General features: G+C 39.6%; 1 protein-coding gene across 1 annotated transcript; it reads right to left on the bottom strand.

Annotated features, from left to right (window-relative positions):
- Positions 1 to 14,309: 14,309 nt before the first annotated feature.
- CCDC54 (coiled-coil domain containing 54) lies at positions 14,310 to 15,288 on the bottom strand (the record flags this gene model as incomplete). The annotated part of the gene is given in 2 exon segments (XM_030836833.2): positions 14,310 to 14,813; positions 14,815 to 15,288. Coding segments are annotated over 2 exon segments (978 nt in total), but the record flags the coding sequence as incomplete, so codon positions are not given.
- Positions 15,289 to 21,405: the final 6,117 nt, after the last annotated feature.

Genomic DNA, 21,405 nt, shown 5'->3' with positions numbered 1-21,405 from the left:
GAGGACATATCTTCTTCATTTTCCTTTCCAATGTATGTCCTGGAAAGGGGCCTGTTTAAAAAAAATCACACGGAATTGAGGAGTTTGGGACTGAGATAAGTTTCAGGGCTTCTTACCCACTGTAGGGACTGTAGGAGAATGCACTGGGGAAGAGGGGCCCTGTGTAACTGAGCCCCATCATGTCCATGCATGCCTTTCTTGTCCTTAAAGGATATTCTGCACATTCAATTAACAAGAGACCAGAAGAGTTGGCTGGGGAAATTTCACTACTGATTAAAAATTCCATTTGTCTGTGAGCTGAGCTTGTTTTAATAATGTGACAGAAATGAATCTGAGGCTGCTAGTTCGTTGGCCCATTTAAATGAGTCATAGTGAATTGAATCTTTCCAATTTTTTCAGTCTTCTTTAGGCTGCTCAGTCATATACAATAGTATTCCCAAAGTTATAAGTACATTGTAATTGATTTTACAATTGTGAAAGTTCAAAACTTGTGAATTTTTTTAAAAACAGAGAAAACGGGGGAGCTATGCAAGCTATCTCGTCTCAGATTCAAGTAATTTCCAAAAATCTGAAATTTATATATAATTATTGTGTCCGTGTTCTTCTTGACTTTCTTTTCATTGTTGTAGATGACAGTTATGATCAGAGTTCTGCAAAACATGCTTATTCTGAAAGCCATTTTCAGTGAACTGAAAAAAAAACCCAACCAAAATACCTCCTACCCCTCCTTAGAAATTAAAAATAAATTAATTTGTTGGAAGCTATAAAGGGACCACAATAATAGAGCAAATAAAGAGAAGAAAATTAGATTAAGACTCTTCTTTATATGTTTTCTCAGCATAGAGAGTTCTTTTCTCAACTGAGAGACTATAAGAAAATAATAAGTAAAAACAACTACAATTAATGTTATTTCCCTAGTTAAATTATAACTTACTCCACTCACCTGTGTTTGAAATTCAGAATAAGGGACATTCAATTGTCTTCATTGTATATAATAAAATCTATAGTAAACTTTTATTCTATATCATGATTAATTTTGTTGGGGGGAACATGAAAGTTGGAATGAAAAAGAAAGGCATATGAGGAGAGCAGCAAAGGAAGACTGACCAAAAATGGAGGAAGTAGTGTTTTTGGGTAACTGTCTTAGGAGGTCACCCTAAAACTATAATTAGAGTGGAGATACAGTCCAGATTCAGTTATGTAAATTGAAGCAGCCATCCAAAGGGGATAATCAGAGGGTGAAGTGTAGTTGCTGGCATGAACTGGATACAGAAATCAGGACCTGGAGAAGAAAGTCTGTGGAATAGGTATACATGGCCACATGCCCAGATAACTGGTTAGATATTATTTCTGGGTGTGTTTGTGATAGTGTTTCTGGAAGAGATTAACATTTGAGTGGGTGACCTGAGTAAAGCAGATGGTCTCCTCCAACGTGCACAAGCATCATGTAATCTGAGGGCCTCAGTAGTACAAAAAGGTGGAAGAAGGTTGAATTCACTCTCTTCCTCACTGATGAGCTGGGACATCGATCGTCACCTGCCCTTGGTGCTCCTGCTTGTCAAGACTTCAGACTTGGACTGGGATCTACACCATTGATTTTCTGGCTCTCAGGCTTTTGAACTACACCATGGGCTCTCCTGCACCTCTGCCTGCAGGTGGCAGATCATAAGGCTTCTCAGTCTCCATTATCACATGAGCCAACACTTTATAATAAATCTCTTTATATATTTTTGTATATTTTAAATTTTATGTAGGTATGTATGTTTTCATTCATTCATTCACTCATTCATTCATTCGTTCTGTTTCTGGAGAATCCTGACTAATATACCAGGGATGCCTGGAAGTAGAATCAGGAAGACTAGGAAAAGGTCAACACTAAGGTTCATGGGCTGAAACTGAGCAGGGGAAAAGAGGAAAGACAAGTAAGTGCACATGACCTTGGCTGGCAAGTGAATGTATGTCTGAGAAAAACTGAGATAGAGAGAGGAAAGAGGGAGGGACACAGAGACATGGAGAGAGAGAGAGGTAAAGGGGAGGGAAAAGCCCATGGGTGGAAATAGTAACACATTATCAAAAACACAGGAAAAGAGGGAAAGAGAAATACTCTATGTTTTAAAGACGATGAGAAGGAAGACAGGCTAAGAGTGTGGTTCACTAGGTTTTATGTCATGTATTAATACATATTTCCTGCCAAACTCTGTTGTTCCCTTGAATGACAGGCTGTCCTTATCAGGACAGGTTATCACTGTCCTTTAAAACTCATATAAGCTACTTAAACACTGTTCACAGCTCTTCAACTTTTTAAAAATACTTTAACATTTAGAAGTACGATCTGAGGCTTCTACCAGAAGTCTGTGTGTATTTATTATTATTACTTTTAAACAAACTATAATAACCAGAAAAATATCACTGACAAAAGGCAAAGAAATTAATCAAAAGTTTTATCTACACATATATATTTGATATAGATATATATGTATACATATATATTTGATACCAAATATATGCATGTATGTATACACAAACACATTGCCATATAATATTTGTGCCTGATCCCTGATGAAATGCTCAGATAATAGAAGACCCACATGGCAAATTCTAGTGCGAGAAAGGTCCAAGTTTCAAAGATAATGGAAAAAGGAATGAATGAGCTGGGGAAAGAGGTTGGGTGGCAGTAATGGTAGATTTCTTATCCTTGATCAATGCACCGCCCTACTTAGAGAACATTAGGAAGCTCACAGAGATGGTGAAAGACATAGTTAAATGTGTCTTTGACCACTAACCCAATGCATTTCCCCCTGCATCTTTGTGTGTGTGTGTGTGTGTGTGTGTGTGTGTGTGTGTGTGTTTTTGGCGGTACGCGGGCCTCTCACTGTTGTGACCTCTCCCGTTGCGGCCTCTCCCGTTGCGGAGCACAGGCTCCGGATGCACAGGCTCAGCGGCCATGGCTCACGGGCCCAGCCGCTCCGCAGCATGTGGGATCTTCCCGGACCGGGGCACGAACCCGTGTCCCCTGCATCAGCAGGTGGACTCTCAACCACTGCGCCACCAGGGAAGCCCCCCCTACATCTTGCTATTCTTCTTTTTTTTTTTTAATGTTTATTCATTTGACTTTGCTGGGTCTTAGTTGCGGCACGCGGGATCTTTAGTTGTGGTGTGCGCGATCTAGTTCCCTGACGAGGGATTGAACCTGGGCCCCCTGCACTGGGAGCGTGGAGTCTTAACTGCTGGATCACCAGGGAAGTGCCTCTTGGTATTCTTTTATCTGTCAGAATGCAAGAATTCACTGTGGCCTAAAGGGCACCAGACCCACCATCTGAAATCTGGTCCAGACTCTTCTAATCTGGGTAACTTTAGGCAAGTCATTCTACTTCTGGATCTCAGGTTCCTCTTGAGTGAGTTGGACTAACATTTTGGTCCTCAGTCTTTTTCTGCCTCAACATACTGGATAGTTGCTGCCCAGCAAATTCAATAGTAATAGTAGTAGAGTATGTATTCGGGTTCTGCAGAGAATCAGAATGAGTAGGATAGATACATAGGAAGAGATTTATTGTGAGGGATTGGCTAATGCAATTATGGTGGCTGAGAAGTCCCATGATCTGCCACCTTCAAGCTGGAGGCCCAGGAAAGCTGATGGTATAGCTCCAGTCCAAACCTGAAGGCTTGAGAACCCAGGGGAGCCAGTGGTATAAGTCCCAGTCTGAGTCCTAAGGCCCAAGAACTGGAGGGCTGAGGGTGTAAGTCCTGGTCCAAGGCCAAAGGCGCAAAAGCCAGGAGTGCTGATGTCTAAGATCAGGAAAAGATGAATGGTCTAGCTCCAGCAGAGAGGAAATGCACCCTTTCTCCACCGTTTTGTTTTATTCAGGCTGTCAACAGATTGGTTGATGCCCACTGCTTTGGGGAGGGAAATTATTTTTACCTAGACTACAGATTCAAATGCTAATCTCTTCTGGAAATATCTTCACAGACACATGTAGAAATGTTTTATGAGCTATCTGGACATCCCTTAACCTAGTCAAGTTGACACACAAAATTAACCATCACAAGTTATATTTATTGAGTATTTACTTTGTGTCAGATGCCGAGTGAAGCACTTTTCCTCGTTTCATTCTCAGCACATGATTTTGCATTATTATTATCCCCAGTTTAGAGACAAGGAAATTGGCTTAGAAAATTTTAAAAACTCAGCAAGATTACACAACTAGTGAATAACATATCCCTTCTTAATTCAGGCCTATCTAATATGTAGGTGTTTGTTCTTAGTTCCCTATATTATACTGCTGCATTATATAGTCATGATTCTCAAATGGGGTAGTGATAAGTTTATGCCCCCTGACTCACAGATATGTCATGATATTGGTCTCCCAGGAGATTTTTAAAAGCCCACTTGAATATCACTGAACTAGATAATCTTTAGGCTTCTTTTCATAGATAACTTTGATGACTTTGGGATTCTGCTGCTGAGAAGGAAGGAAACTTTTGTCATGCCTTGCAACAAGATTGAATCTAGTAAATTCCATTGCTTTTTGTTGTCCTCAAATAGCCTGCATGAATCTGCCACTCATCAATTCCTCTTTGTCTCCTTCAATAACTCACTGCCCTCAGAGCAGCCTCTGATCAGAAACGTCATTAAATTAGCTCTGACTTGTCTTCTGATCATACCTCTTAGATAACATATTGAAAATGCCAGTTGGGTCACTGATGGTGTTCTTCTAATTAGACTGCCTTAGGCATAATTTTGTTAATATTTCTATAACAACAAATAACCATGTCACTGATGGCTGTGATCCAATTACAACCTGTACATCAAGCAATTAGTATCTTTATAGTTGGCAAAGATAAGTTGACTGAGGGTCACTATAAATAAGAGTGGCACCCATATTTCAATTTTCTGATATCCAAAAGATGTGTCACACCTTCCATCGGGGTACTGTCTCATGAGAGCACCCCTTCTGAAAGGACTGGTAGAAAGAATACATCATCAGAATCACACTACCACCTGGGCACGTTTTCATGCATTTCATTTCCTAGCTTCGATAAGAGCCGGGGAGAGGAGAAATGGCTAAAAATAGGTGGGATCCTTGACTAAAGGAAAAGATTGGAAAAGTCCTGTGGAGAGCTGTTCCTGGAAGCTTTGCAAATTCTTTAGAGCTAAAATGTAACCCAAAGTAGAAAAAGGATGACCATCACATTTGATTTAACTGCCTGTGGAGGCACTGCCTGTTTTTGTTTTTTTTTTAAAGTATTTTCAGAACACATGGTGTAGTGCCTTACTTCTGCCTGGTGGGAAGATCCTTATTGTATGAAGGGCTGCACCAGAACCTCAGGAGTGTTTTTCACTCCTATTGGGGGTTTTCTTTTTTCTTTTCCTTATCCTTCCCCTCTTTCTTGATTCTGCTTCTGTCTGGGGTGCATGTCCCCACGCAGTACACTCTTCCACCTCAAACTTTAGGTGAAAAGAGTGGGCTGCAGAAGGGGAAGGATGAGGGGCTATGCAAACTTATCCTGTCTTTGTCACAAGAGCCTTACAAGAGCAACATTCCTACCTTCATTGGTCCAGCCACTGCCCTGCTCCACTAACTTCACTGACCACTAATATTTCATAGGTCAGAAAGGCTTGGAGTTCCATGTTTCTCACCAATACAGTTGTTTTCTAAGTAGATTGTATTCTAAAAGACAAATGAGAGAGAAAAGCCTACAGGTTTTGCCTCTACCTCACCATCTCCAAGATCTCCATCACCATTTATTGAACACCACCATGTACCAAGAATTATGCCAAATGCTTTACATGTAAAAACCCTCTCCCTTCTATCTCAGCTTTCAATCCATCACTGTAGAAGATGACCCTGGCCCCCCTTCAGCCCTTACTCCCTGGACTAGATTTTCAGGAGCCACATGGAGCACTTGTCTCCCCTGCCCAAGAACTCCCCATCTCAGCTTTTCATCCTTAGAGTTCCTGCATTGGTCCCCATTTGCATCCTGCCCTTTGTCTCCTAGTTCCCCAAGATGTCCTCCTAATACCATCAATCTCTGAAATCTTCACTCTACTATCAGAAGTGGGGACCCTGATCCAGCTGTCAGGATACTGCTCTTGTTACTTTCCTGAATACACTTTGGCACGAGAACACACACAAGCTTGGCTCTATAGTTTAATGAGTACCAATATCTCAGGTGTATTGTAGTTCAGTCGGCTTTTACAGGTTGGCCCCAAATCCAACTCTAGTACTGTTTCTTTGTAATATGCATTTTGAATTGTATTCAGCGGATTTACAAATGAAGTTTTGAAGCATAATCTATTGATATGTTAGGGACCGTCTACATTTTGGATGCATATAGAAAGGGTTGCATTTTTGTGACTTGAAGAATTAACCTTAAAACATTACTTTTAGGAATAGCAATGTCTTTTCCTAATGAGACTTGAGTTGTGTCCTGTGACAAAACGAAATTAAGTTTTAAATGAGGTATATGGTTTTCTACTCCAAATCGAAGCAATGGACCAAAATAATTGGCAACTGGAGAGAGCACTATTGAAAAGTATGTTCCTTTTTCAGGAAAGGAAAAGAAAGTATATGTAATTTTCATCTCTTTTGCTTCACATCTAGCTCAGCTAGTTCCTGGCATAGAGTCACATTTCAGTAAATGTTGGTGAATGCAGTTTTGAATAAATAGGTTGCTCTAATGTCTGTGTCTATGCTAGCAAGTATTCCTAACTGAACCAAATTATTTATCTTAAACTGAGTCTCTTCCCCACTCCCACCCCCCACCCCAATACTTTTCTCTGATGTTTATTTTTATAGTGTGCAATTAAAGGTTGGTGAATGGCTGTTACAAATGATGGCATATTTGTTGAAGGCCCAGACCAGGAGGAGAGCCGTCACACCCTATCTTATTCTTATGACACTATCTTTGGTTGAGGGAGTCAAGAGTTGGTTTGGAGCTTTTGTATTCAGCCTGTCACTTGGTTCATTATTTGTCTGGAGTCCTTTATGGTTGATGAAAGGAGGCAGAGTTCTAATGGGAGCTCATCGAGACAGGGTCCATCCCTGTTCACCTTCATGCCCTTTTTAAACATCTAGCTTAGAGAAGGAAGGAAATGACTACCATTTGTTAAGTATCTACTAATTCAGGCACTGTTCTGGGCAGTTTATACATATGGTCTCATTTAATTAATACAACAGTCTTATGATACAAATTTAGAGTTGAGAAAACTGAACAATACAGGCTTAAGGAATTTGCCAAAATCACATAGTTATGAAGTTCACCATTGTATACTCAGCTCCTAGCACAGTGCCTGATACATAATAAATGTTCAGTAAATAAAGACTGTTCTGCTTTGAATGTTTTTGCTCTTTTCACTGTCAAGCACTGCCTATCCAATAATTGTGCTTAATATGATAGCCACAAGAATGGTTTGAGACATTTTGGTGAATGTGCAATGGTTTTCATGTTTGACATATACATTATAACCATTCATCTTGTTATACCCACTCTTTGTAGAGAAAAATGGTGCTTTCTTTTCTTTTTCTTAATTCAAAAATATTTACCTATCAGTAAAACTGATTATGGTGTTTAAGATAAACAGGTAAGTTTCTGTCTCTAACATAAACAGCTCAAAGTTGGGACTTCTCTGGTGGCACAGTGGTTAAGAATCCGCCTGCCAATGCAGGGGACATGGGTTTGAGCCCTGGTCCAGGAAGATCCCACATGCCATGGAGCGACTATGCATTTTGAATTGCATTCAGCGGATTTACAAATGAAGTTTGAAGCATAGTCTATTGATATGTTAGAGACCGTTCGCTGCAACTACTGAGTCTGAGTTCTAGAGCCGGCGAGTCACAACTACTGAAGCCCGCAGCGCACCTAGAGTCTGTGCTCCACAACAAGAGAAGCCACTACGATGAAAAGCCTGCGCACTGCAACGAAGAGTAGCCCCCGCTCGCTGCAACTAGAGAAAGCCTGCGCAGCAACGAAGACCCAATGCAGCCAAAAGTAAATTAAATTAATTAATTTAAACAAATAAAAAGCTCAATTTTTTATGAGGGAGACATGTGAGCACAAAATGACAATATATATCATATGTATATAAAATCAATGGCAACACTGGCAGGGGTTTTTTGGGAGTCCCCAGTTTCTGCTACAGAGAGACTGAGGTAGAGAATAAGAGTCAGGGAGGTGTCTTAGAGAAAAAATATTTGAATTGAGGCTCAAATGACGAATTATTGCTTATCAGCTAGATAAAAGAAAGGCATCCAAGGCAGTAGGGGCAGCAAATACAAAGATACAAGATTTGAAAAATTCTGCAAGACATTTCATGTGGTTGGATGGTGGTTTGCATGTAAAATTATCATGGAAGGATGAGGATGAAGAAGTAATTTATTAATAAATACCATTTATTTTATACTGACTGTATGTCAATTAGATTGCTAAGAGCTTCATATAATCATCATTATTCCTGGCAACAATCTATGATTATTATTCTTATTTTGGAATAAGGATATTAAAGCTTTGGGAATTTACACTTTGACTTAATTCCAAAGTCACACAGCTAGTGAGTGACAGAGCCGGCTCTTGAATCAGGCGAGTCTGACACCATAGCCATTGTGCTTTACCACTATGGAACACTGCCTTCCAAAGGTAAAAATTCAGGATGGAAAGAGCATAGGCTCTGCTAAGAAATTTGGATTTTATTCTCTTCACTATGAGAAACAATAAAAATACTTTAGAACTGTTTGTTTAAAAAAACCCCACCCTCTCTTTGACAGTGGTCTTGGCAATATATTTCTGGATGTGTGTCCTTAGGCAAGGGAAAAGCAAATATAAACAAATGGGACTACATCGAACTAGAAAGCTTCTTCACAGCAAAGGAAACCATCAATAAAATGAAAAGACAACGTGCTGAATGGGAAAAGATATTTGTAAATCATATATCTGTTAAGGGGTTAATATCCAAAATATATAAATAAGTCATACAACTCAATAACAACAACAACAAAAAACCTGCACAAACAACCTGATTCAAAAATGGTCAGAGAACCTGAATAAACATTTTTTTCCAAAGGAGACACACAGATGGCCAACAGTCATGTGAAAATGTGTTCAACATCACCAGTTAATAGGGAAATGCTAATCAAAACTACAATGAGATATTGCTTCAGGCCTATTATAAAGGCAAGAAATAACAAGTGTTAGCAAAGATGTGGAGAAAAGGGAACCCTCATACACCGTTGATGGGAACATAAATTGGTGGCCACTATGGAAAACAGTGTGGCGATTCCTCAAAAAATTAAGAATAGACCTACCATATGATCCAGCTATCCCATTTCTGTGTATTTATCCAAAGAATATGAAAACATTAATTTGAAAAGATATACGCAAACCTTATGTTCACTGAAGCATTATTTACAATAGCCAATATGTGGAAGTGACCAAAGTGCCCATGAGTGGATCAATGGATAAAGAAGATATGGTATATATATACACAGTGTAATACTACTCAGCCATAAAAAGATGAAACCTTGCCATTTGCGACAACATAGATGGACCTAGAAGGTCCATTATGCTAAGTCAAATAAGTCAGAGAATTTCACTTACATGTGGAATCTAAAAAACACAACAAATGGACAAACATAACTAAACAGAAACAAAGTCACAGATACAGAGAATAAGCAGGTAGCTGCCAGAGGGGAGGGGTATGGGGGATGAGTGAAATAGGTACAAACTATGAGGGAAATTAAGAGGTACAAACTTTCAGTTACAAAATAAATGAGTCATGGGAGTGAAATGTACAGAATGGGGAGTATAGTCAATATATAGTCAATAATAATGTAATATCTTTTTATGGTGAACAGGTGGCAACTAGACTTATCATGGTGATCATTTCGTAATGTATAGAAATATCGAATCACCATGTTTTATACCGGGAACTAACATAGTGTTGTAGGTCAATTGTACTTCAAAAAACAAACAAACTTATAGAAAAAGATTTGTGGTTACCAGAGGCAGGGGGTGGGAAGAGGTGGAATTGGATGAAGGTGGTCAAAGATATAAACTTCCAGTTATATAAGATAAAAAAGTACTAGGGATGTGGTGTATAACATGATTAATATAATTAACACTGCTGTATGTTATATATGAAAGTTGTTCTCATCACAACGAAAAAATATTTTTTCTTTTTCTTTAATTTTGTATTTGTATGAGATGATGGATGTTCGTTAAACTTATTGTAATCATTTCATGATGTGTGTGTGTGTCAAATCATTATGTTATACACCTTAAACAATGCTGTATATCAATAAAACTGGAAGGAAAAAAATAAAGCTTTCTAGTTGGCTTTTTCCAGCCTGTGGAATCACAGAGAAACAAAATAAATGAACAAACCAAACCAAACAAAACACACAGATGGTACAGATGAACCGGCTTGCAAGGCAGAAATAGAGACACAGATGTAGAGAACAAGCGTATGGACACCAAGGGGGGAAGCGGCGGGGGGCGGGTGTTGTTGTTGTGATGAATTGGGAGATTGGGGTTGACATGTATACACTAATATGTATAAAAGAGATAACTAATAAGAACCTGCTGTATAAAAAATAAATAAATAAAATAAAATTCAAAAACAAACAAACACACAGATACAGAGAACAGAGCAGTAGTTACCAGAAGGGACTGGGGAGGGGAGTGGGCAAAATGGGTAAAGGGCCTCAACTGTATGGTGATGGAAGGAAACTAAAGTTTTGGTGGTGAGCACGCTGTAGGGTATACAGAAGTAGAAATATAATGTTTTACACATGAAGCTTATGTAATGTTATAAACCAATGTTACCTCAATAAGAAATAAATTTAAAAATTATCTTTGTTTCATAAAAAATTACCCTATTAGGATTGGACTGTGGACATTGTGGAGGCTGGGAAACCAAGCAGGAAAACTTTTCATTCATATAGAGATATTATGGCTTGAACCAAAACAGAAGTGGGGACAGAGATAGAGGATGGATTCCATGAATTGTTGGAAGATAAAACAGGGAAAGATTTGACGATTAATACATCAGGTGAGGGAGAAGATGAGAGTAATTTCCAATCTGGTGTTGTGGATAGCTTGCACTGTCATGCCATTAACAAAAAGGATACTGGAAGAGAAATGGGTTTGAGTCAGAAGAAGGAAGAGCTATTAATGTTAATTTTAGAAAATAAAGAGTTTGACACTCATCCAAGTAGAGAAGATGACGTGGAACTAAAGCTTAAGATGTCTCAGGAGAGGCTGGGTTAGGAGTCCTTTGATTTGGGAGTGAGTAAAGTGAAGTAAAGTAAAGTGAAGCATCAGTATTTTAAGGGAATGACTAGTGGCAAAGGAATCATCTAAGAGACTGAGGAAGATCTGCCAGAGTGATGGGAAGAGGACTAGAAGAGAGAGCATGGAAGACATGATTCTAAGAGCTGTGCAAAGAGTGACAGAGGAGGAGGTAGGGACAGGAGGGTGGGCCTCTCATTCAGAGAGGATGACGAGAGATCAGCAAGAGAAGAGGGGACGCAGGGACAAGGCGAACATACACTTGTGAAAGCTGAGCACAAGGAACTGGGAAGTGGTGATTAACAGGGAGGAAAGAACAGGACTAGCTGATGAAGACCCTATGAGCCACTGGAGGAGGAAGGTGGACAAGAGAGGCATCACTTCCTCTGAGCCAGGTGGGATGGAGGTGAGTAGGCTGAGAGGCAGGTGGATTTGAAAAGCAAGGACTGGGGAAAAACTATTTGCTCACATGTAGTTTCAAGTTGAGTTACAATTTTAATGAGTCATGTGAGATCTCATCTAAGTGATGATAATAAGTATTTGACTCAAGAGCAAAATTCTCTTTCCTCACAGGAAACCAATGTGAATTAACAGGGTAAAACAGTCATCTTCTGGGAAAGTTTGAGATCCTGAGAAAATCATGTAGTGTACCTCTCACTTTCTCCTTCTCTAACATTCTTATGTAGGTGAAAAACAGGTTAAAATGAACATGGTGGGGATCCCTGAAGAGAAAAATGAGATCCATAGAAGAGTTAAAATGATAGCCCAGGGCTTCCCTGGTGGCACAGTGGTTGGGAGTCCCCCTGCCGATGCAGGGGACATGGGTTCGTGCCCCGGTCCGGGAAGATCCCACATGCCGCGGAGTGGCTGGGCCCGTGAGCCATGGCTGCTGAGCCTGCGCGTCCGGAGCCTGTGCTCCGCAACGGGAGAGGCCACAACAGTGAGAGGCCCGCGTACCGCAAAAAAAAAAAAAAAAAAAATGATAGCCTGTCAGTACTTTACATTAATAAAATGCTTGGTGGCTTTTATTTCCCACGTTCCCTACTGGCTCCACTCCTGTGCTCTTGTTTTTCTGTACACTGCCCTCTCCATCTCCTCCTCACCTTCCCTCCTTACTAGAAGGCTCATCAACCCTCTTTCTCCTCTGATACCAGGAGCACTTTTTATATTGTTCTTTGCTGCCCATCCCCATCTATCATGCCTTAGAGTTGTGTGTACATGTTTTGTTGGTGCCATTCGATGTTATGTGTCTACAGTACAGGGAATGTCTTCTACTTTGTCTTTTACCCTCCACTATCCCTTGCTATTAGCAAACACTGAAGAAATATTTATGAAGTGAATATAATGATTCCCTTTTTATAGATGACAAAACAAACGTACTTGAGACGAAATAATAAAGCTTGCAAGTGTAGAATTTAAGACTGTTCAGAGCGAAGGTCTTCTGATTCCAGGCTCTTTTCCTAAACTCTTTGCCTCTCTAGTAACATTAAGCAAGTGCAAAGGGGGAACATAGTGCAGAAAAAGTGAAAATGTGCATTAATATAGAGGCTCAGGTGACCCAGGCAAATACCAGTTGAGTCACTTTTTACTCTCCCAGTAGCCACTTGTAATGTCATTTGCCTGTGTCATGGCCAACCTTCCCTAGTTACTCTGATGCAAGGGTCACAACCAATGTGCCCAGCTAGAGCTCAGCTGTTCTTTACGGATATCACTGATGGTCAATATAGACATAGAGTTTGCTGGTGCCTTTACCAAAACGATACTTTACTTTGTTGGCACTGTTAACCCATTGAAAACAAACCCATTTAATAGATAGCCTTGCTTTAAGCAGGTATATGATAGGGTCATCCATGCTGCCCCTATCACATATTGACATATTTTAAAAGTTATGTGCACATCTTATCTGTAAATTTGTAAATAAGGATCCAATAAAATGCATTTTTGTAATGAAAAAGTTGTAATGTATAATTACAATGAAATGAAAAAGTTGTAATGTATAATTATTACCAGACTGGCACCAGATGATGTTGTGTCTTCTTATCCTACTTCTCCCTTTGTTTCCTCTATACTCACCGTAGTTCCTTTTTCCTCATTTGAAACTGGGTTGTTCTTAGCTAACTGCCGAAGCCCTCATTTCAAATGATTAGCTGAGAATAGTTTAAAATAGTACATTTTCCTAGGATATTTGTAGTTTAACAGCATATGACTGACTATTGGTAGATTTCATTTACTAACTTAGTGGTGAGGAAAACATTTTTTTTGCAGTTAATTTACATGATATTTAGAAAAATTACATTACAGTGGCAACCACCTATTATGTCCAAAAATGAAGCACACACCCTGGATATGTAGTATATGGTTCATGCAAACAAAGGCTGTCACATAAGAATCTATGGTGGTATAGTGTTGAGATTGAGATTTAACTTAGTTCACAAATCCAGCCTCAGATTTTCCCTTTTCCTCTGTCTCAAACCTGCAGGATATGGTATTTGTCTCATTTCATGAAAATGTAAAAATAAAACCGCAATACCATAGTCACCTTTTTCCCCCTTTTCTAATTGTTTGATAGAGACGAAGTTGAAGTTGAAAGAAAACTCTCATTTTTGGAATAAATATTTTCCTGGCAATAACTTGTCCTTTCAGTGCCTTTCATTTTTTATAGCTCTAACTTTAGTAACCTTGACAGTGGGTATCTTTTGCACTCTATCCTGTTTAAACTTTTGTTAGTAGAGTCTGTCTCTAGTATCACGAATCTTATCTGCAAAGGCCACTAAGATAAGAATGCATAGAAAACTGACGTGAGGGCTACTAAATGTGTTTGTCATTCCTTTGACCCCTTTATTCTTTGCCTCCAATTATCTATGAAATGGGCGCTGGATGAGTCCTCATGAATTGCCTTTGAGAAAACAAGAAACTTGACAGAAAATGCATCACGATCGTCCAATGGGATGATATGCCTCAACTTACTGTAGACGTAAAGAAAGTTTGCAGACGGCCAACCCATAGTGAGCTAACTACCAAGGAGTTCACAGCAACCACAAAGATGTGTGAATGCTTGGAATGGCCAGGTTACATTTATTTTGTACCAAGCAAAGCAGAAAATTACTCTGTAGTCGAGTTACTTCCTCTTTTGAGGAACCAAAAAGACAGTAAATGTAGTTGAAAACAGAGAGACAGATTGTGGTCAAGCTTACAATAGGCCCAGTGAGGGGACAATATATCTGGGTTATGACTAGTGGTTCCTCAGGAGGGATGGCTGACCTACAAAGAAGCCACTGGATGAATTTCTCTAACTTGGTTGCAATGAGGAAAAAGCTCCACTTTCCTCCACGGACAAAAGTTAGCTTGATCCATGTATTAAAGTCTGGGTAAATACAAATATTTGACGTTGCTTTTTGAAAGCTTCTTAAGGCATTTTAATGATTACTTTTCTTCAGAGCTTTAATTTGGGGAGAAATTGTTTTTTCCTCAAGATGATCAGTGGGCTTGGGGTAACTGGGCACTTTCTCTGGTTCTGCTGAGATTTCAAGAGTCTGTAGAAGCCAATGTGTTCTTCAAAGTTTCTGGTTGTATGAGTTTCTGAAGAAGTTCTATGATCTCTCTATCCTTTTCTCTATCCAGAACCTCTAAACAATGTACATTGGAGCAAGAATTCTGGTTTTCCAGTTCTGTCACCTTTTTCTTTAAAGCATCAATGTCTTCCTTCAGAGAGAAGATATCTTTAGTTATTGTGCACTGTTTGTCTTCACTAACATTCATTCTGGTTTCCAGTACCTCCATTTGCTTCTGATAAAAGTCAGTCCTTTCCTGGATTTTTGGTACGGGACCCACAATGTCAGTCACTTGCCTGAGGATTTCAATCTGGGCGGTTTTAATATCTCAGAGCATTTCTATAACATTGATTTCTTCATCAGCGTTTACGTCATCTTGATCACAATCATAGGAAATCATAGTTGGATATCTAGTTGAATTTGGGTGCTGGTTCTTACATGTATGGTAAGCATTTTTTTTTTCACGTCGTTATTGGAGTATGATTGCTTTACAATGGTGTGTTAGTTTCTGCTTTATAACAAAGTGAATCAGCTATATGTATACATATATCCCCATATCTCCTCCCTCTTGCGTCTCCCTCCCACCCTCCCTATCCCACCCCTCTAGGTGGTCACAAAGCACCCAGATGATCTCCCTGTTCTGGTAAGCATTTTTAAGACATTGTCTGATCTTGGAGAAATTTGAATTCCACATCTGCCAAGCAGCAGCATTTACCCTTTTTTGTTTGTTTGTTCGGTACGCGGGCCTCCCACTGTTGTGGCCTCTCCCGTTGCAGAGCACAGGCTACGGATGCCCAGGCTCAGTGGCCATGGCTCACGGGCCCAGCCGCTCCATGGCATGTGGAATCTTCCCAGACCGGGGCACGAACCCGTGTCCCCTGCATCGGCAGGCGGACTCTCAACCACTGTGCCACCAGGGAAGCCCCAGCATTTACCCTTTTGGTGTGAAGTTTGTACATCTTTCATAATGAAACAAGAGATGAGGTGTTGGGAAACCTGACCAAAATTAAAGAAAGAAGCAATGTCAGAATGAAACGGTCTTTCTCTTACTATTTTTCCGGTGGCATCCTAGAACGCCCTATGGAGAACATCAAGGGCAATAGTAGGCACCCTTCGATGATTAGCTTCTTACAGGGCGGTCCAACTGGAGAGCTCTGTGAAATAATGGGAATTGCATGGAATCCCTCATAGGCTGACCTGATGCTGATGCCACAATGGCTGCTGGCTTAGAATATATTTAAACTTAGGGCAGTAATTCTCAAAATTTTTGGTCCAGGACTCTTTTTCACTCATAAAAATTGAACACCGCAGAACTGTTGTTTATGTGAGTTATACCAATCGATATTCCATACTAGAGATTAAAACTAAGAAAATCTTAAGATATTAATTTATTTAAAAAATAAACCCATAACATGTTAACGTAAATGACATATTTTTATGAAAAACTAATTATATCTTCCAAAAGAAAAAAATAGTGAAAAGGGTGGCATTGTTTACATATTTGCAAATATTTTAAATACCTGGAATACCTGGATTAATAGAAGACACCTCTATTCTCATATCTGCTTCTACATTATATCTGTTGTGATATGTTGTTTTGGTTGAAGTATATGAAGATATTATGGCCTCACAGAGATATATAAATGGAGAGGGTATTTTAATGGCCTTTTCAGATCATTGAGGTCTTTATTCTTTGCTACTCCACCAAAATTTGACAAATGATAATTGATTAGAAGGTAAGTGTAATGTGTAATCTTACAACAGAATAATACTGTTACACTAAAATTCATTGGTCTATCTTCCATTTTTAATAGATGTGTAATATCATGCATTGGTCATTTGGAAAATAATGATTCACTGAATTATGCAGATCTTTCAAATGGTAACTCATTTTATTATATAATATCAAAATATCACATTCATTAATATCACCACCAGTCTCACCAGAAAAGTCTTTGAGTATTGGCAAGAAGCCAAGCTCATGGTGGCAGATAAAATTTTCTGAAATTCTAATTTTAGCTTGAAAAGCTTGAAATTTATTAAGCGTGTTAGTTGTTTCTTTTGAAGTGACAGGCTCTCTATATCCTTTTTTTTTTTTTTTGCAAAAATGCTTGTCAAATACCCAAATATGAATACCATAGTTTACTGCCAGTTTTTCTTTCAAAATGATGTCCCATGAAAAAAGCAGCTACTTCAGTTTGTAACTCAAATAAATACTTTTCCTGGAGACAACCATTATATTTCTGTAAGCAGCAGAAGTGCTTCATGTGTACTTCTCATTACATCACATTTAATATTAAAAAGACATACTGAAGGTTGAGATTTAATAAAATGTAAAATTTTTACTGCTTCATCAAGGACATTCTAGAGCTAAACTGGCTTTTTCTTGTGTGCATTCTTTTTTTTTTTCTCTGTCTCTGAGTGGAGGTGAAGAATACAATCACTATTGGTAGCTTAGTGCCATTGCCTTGGCTTGTGCTAAGGTATCAGTTTTACCCACCCTTGCTTTTGCAAGGCAATTTGGAAAATTAAAATGACATGATAACCATGTCTGTCAAGGTGTAGTCCCACTTTATTAAAGAAGATATTCCTTCTTGGGTCAGTGCCAGTTCCAACCCTCTTCTAAATCACTCTTTCTCATATTTATGCTTAAATGCAGGGCCAGCTTCAGCCTAGGTTTTGGTATAAACTCTGAATTTAGGCAAAAGTAATTTAAGAATTTTGGGTCATCAGTGATATTTGGGATTTTGCTTTACTGTCCTATCTTTGAATCGTTCTTTAGTAACTTTTCCAAAACTTCTAGAAACCTTTCCAAACTCTTGCTGAGAAAAAATGTTCCTATCACAGAAAGATATTTGGAGCCAGAAAAGGTAGTGTTCAAAGCTGTCCCGTTTACCTTGGCCAAGGCCATTTTATCCATCGAGCACTACAAACATGGTGCTTAGGACCTATGAAATTTCAAGGAACCAATAAAAATAAATATTTTAGAGCCAGAAAGGGAAAAAAAAAAAATGGGGCTCAGAATACTAAAATCTGCAAGATTGAAACAATAAATGTTTAATTAAATATCTCCAAAGTGTACAGTTATATCATCTTCATTAATTGTTAAATTAGTATTAAAATTTCATTACATTTGGAGGCAATTTGTAGATTAGGTATTCTTGCGTTACAGGAATTCCCAGTTAAATTAGAGGGATTGCTTGTAGCAAATACTCCCTTCGGGTTACTAACAGCTAAGTCTTATTGGCTGCATACCAGACATTGTTCTAAATATTAGCTTATTTAACTGTAATTCATAGAAGTCAAATAATTTTCCTTTCTGCTAAAAAACGGGCAGAGTCAAATTTCAAATCCTTACATTCTAGCTCTAGGGTCCGTGTGTTTTTCCTCCTACTGCCACACAAACAAATACGGTAAAAATATATATTTGTCAACTCAAGAGAAAGATAGACATTTCACTTTTTAGAAAAATACACTATATATTTATTTAAAAAAACTCATTTTGATTAAATTTTTAGAAATATGAAAAAACTAATTTTTTGCTTATTTATCAAAGCTATTTGAAGCAGAACTTTGTAAAGACTTTAGAAGTTAAACTATCTCTAATTCGAGTAAGTAAACATGAACATTTAGAGGCTATTCTTGCCTTATTGTAGTAAAAGTATAACAACTGTAATAAAAAAAAAGACTTAAAAATTTTCAACTAAAAATATTTATGTATACTGATTATTTTTATAAAACAAAAATTAATCTAGTAGATTTGATGCAAACATAAACCTGTCTGGTTTCTAATTACTTACCTATTTATGTTAACGAAAGGAGCCTCAGCCTGTTTGGGGCTTGTTGGGCAGTGAAAAGCTGTAGTGGGAGAATACAAGCCTGTTGATCAGGGTCAAGCTGAGAGTAGTCAACACGTGAATGAATAACGGGAAATGAGCTGACCCCTCCCCTCATGCTCCTGCCAGAGATGTGGAGCCATTTAGGAGTAAAATAACATGGCAGACTGGAACCTAGTTACTGACTTACCAAGGAAAAATGTCCTTCAAGAGGCAGGCATTTAAAGGCATGGTATTTGGAGCCAGAAAACTTAGAGTTCAAGGCCCTCTCATTTATTAACTCTGTGCTCTTAGACAAGTTACTAACTTCTCACAAGACTGTAAAATGGGATAATGACAATACCTATTCCATAGAGTAGTTTTGAGGATTAACAGTGCTCAATCTTTGTAAACTCTTTTCCTGCTCCTCTCTGACCATCTTCTTCTTACTCTCCTTTCAAATGAAAGAGGAAATGGTGAAGAGTTTTAAACTTTAGCTCTGCTCTTCCCGTCTCTCAGTCTGCCTTTTATTCCTCTCCTTCAATAAAGAGGCCACTGTACCATCATATGACCAAGACATAAAGCATGTGCTGCTCACTGTTCAAAATCTACAAATGCAGATAAAGCATTTGGATTAGGACACCAGAATGCAGCAAACAAGGCCAAACAAAATGGCATTCTGTCTCCTAGTACAGCTATTATAGCTAGCAAAACCAGCTATGGTGTCAGACAGCCTGGTATGTAATAACCAATGGAGAGATGGCTCTAATAATAGATAATCTTATTAATGTTTAAAATGCTGGTGTTTGAGTAAGTTAACTATAAATTAATTACGGTAGAGTCTTTTTTTTTTAAGATTTATTATTTATTTATTTGGCTGCATCAGGTCTTAGTCGCAGCACGCGGGATCTTAGTTGAGGCATGTGGGATCTTTTGTTGTGATGTGCAGGCTTCTCTCTAGTTGTGGCGTGCGAGTTTTCTCTTCTCTAGTTGTGGCACGCAGGCTCTCTAGTTGAGGCACGTGAGCTCAGTAGTTGTGGCGCATGAGCTTAGTTGCCCCGTGACATGTGGGATCTTAGTTCCCTGACCAGGGATCGAATCCACATCCCCTGCATTGGAAGGTGGATTCTTTACCACTGGACCACGAGGGAAGGCCCTATGGTAGAGTCTTTATTAAATTAAATTAATTAATTAATTAACTTTTGGCTGCGTTGGGTCTTCGTTGCTGTGTGCAGGCTTTCTCTAGTTGCGGTGAGAGGACGCTACTCTTCGTTGCAGTGCGTGAGCTTCTCATTGTGGTGGCTTCTCTTGTTGTGGAGCACGGGCTCTAGGCACACTGGCTTCAGTAGTTATGGCACGTGGGCTCAGTAGTTGTGGCTCGTGGGTTCTAGAGTGCAGGCTCAGTAGTTGTGACACATGGGCTTAGTTGCTCCGTAGCATGTGCTATCTTCCCAGACCAGGGCTCAAACCCGTGTCCTCTGCATTGATAGGCAGACTTTAACCACTGTGCCACCAGGGAAGTCTCTCTGGTAGAGTCTTGATTATCTACATAAAATCACCCCAATTTACATCTTTTTTTTTTTTTTTTTTTTTTTTTTTGCGGTACGCGGGCCTCTCACTGCTGTGGCCTCTCCCGTTGCAGAGCACAGACTCCGGACGCGCAGGCTCAGCGAACATGGCTCACGGGCCCAGCCGCTCCGCGGCATGTGGGATCTTCCCGGACCAGGGCACGAACCCGCGTCCCCTGCATCGGCAGGCGGACTCTCAACCACTGCGCCACCAGGGAAGCCCTACGTCTTTTTTAATATGCTTTTTCAAGTTGGGAGAGAATGGGGTAGAATTATAGTTATCCTGCTAGCATTTGGGCATTATTTGTACCCTTTATGTTACACCTACAGTCATCTACTATTACTCGTGTACCCTTAGTGCTTGTGACCATGAAAAATTATTGCAAGCCTTTTTCTTCCCCCACAAAATTTGAGGACCAGGTTTACCAGAACTTGGGCCCCCCCACCTGAATATCACTTGTTACATGCAGAGTGAGATAAAAGACTGAGAAAACAGGAACCATGAAGGTCTTTCTGATTTGACCAGGGTGTCTGACCCATTGGGATAAGAATGTATTAATGAGAGAGCTCAAACCCAATGTTACACAAAGTAACAAAGCTGTTTTCTTCTTCCTTTCTTTCTTTCTAGCCATGAGGAGTAGAAGAGAATGAGAGTGAAATCAGAGCTGTTGTGCTAGATCACGACAGGGATGGAGCAGAAAGCAAAGGTATGGTGTTTATGAGATAGGCAGAGCCTGACGCAGTGATGCAACACTGTCAGCTTCATGAAGGGTAAAACTGAGTGACATTGATAAAGCAAACTGGTTAGAGTAACACATGAGGTGACGGGGCCACTTCCATTCTGTGGTGTCAATAAATGTTTATGATAACACTTTAAAATCAAATGAGGACTTCCCTGGTGGCACAGTGGTTAAGAATCTGCCTGCCAATGCAGGGGACACGGGTTTGAGCCCTGGTCCGGGAAGATCCCACATGCCGCGGAGCAACTAAGCCCATGTGCCACAACTACTGAGCCTGCGCTCTAGAGCCCGCAAGCCACAACTAATGAGCTGGTGTGCCACAACTACTGAAGCCCTCACTCCTAGAGCCTGTGGTCTGCAACAAGAGAAGCCACTGCAATGAGAAGCCCATGCACCACAATGAAGAGTAACCCACGCTCACTGCACCTAGAGAAAGTCCGCGCACAGC

This window comes from Globicephala melas, chromosome 4, assembly GCF_963455315.2.
Source record: "Globicephala melas chromosome 4, mGloMel1.2, whole genome shotgun sequence".
Taxonomy (NCBI): Eukaryota; Metazoa; Chordata; class Mammalia; order Artiodactyla; family Delphinidae; genus Globicephala; species Globicephala melas.
This window is presented reverse-complemented; position numbering and strand designations above follow the sequence as displayed.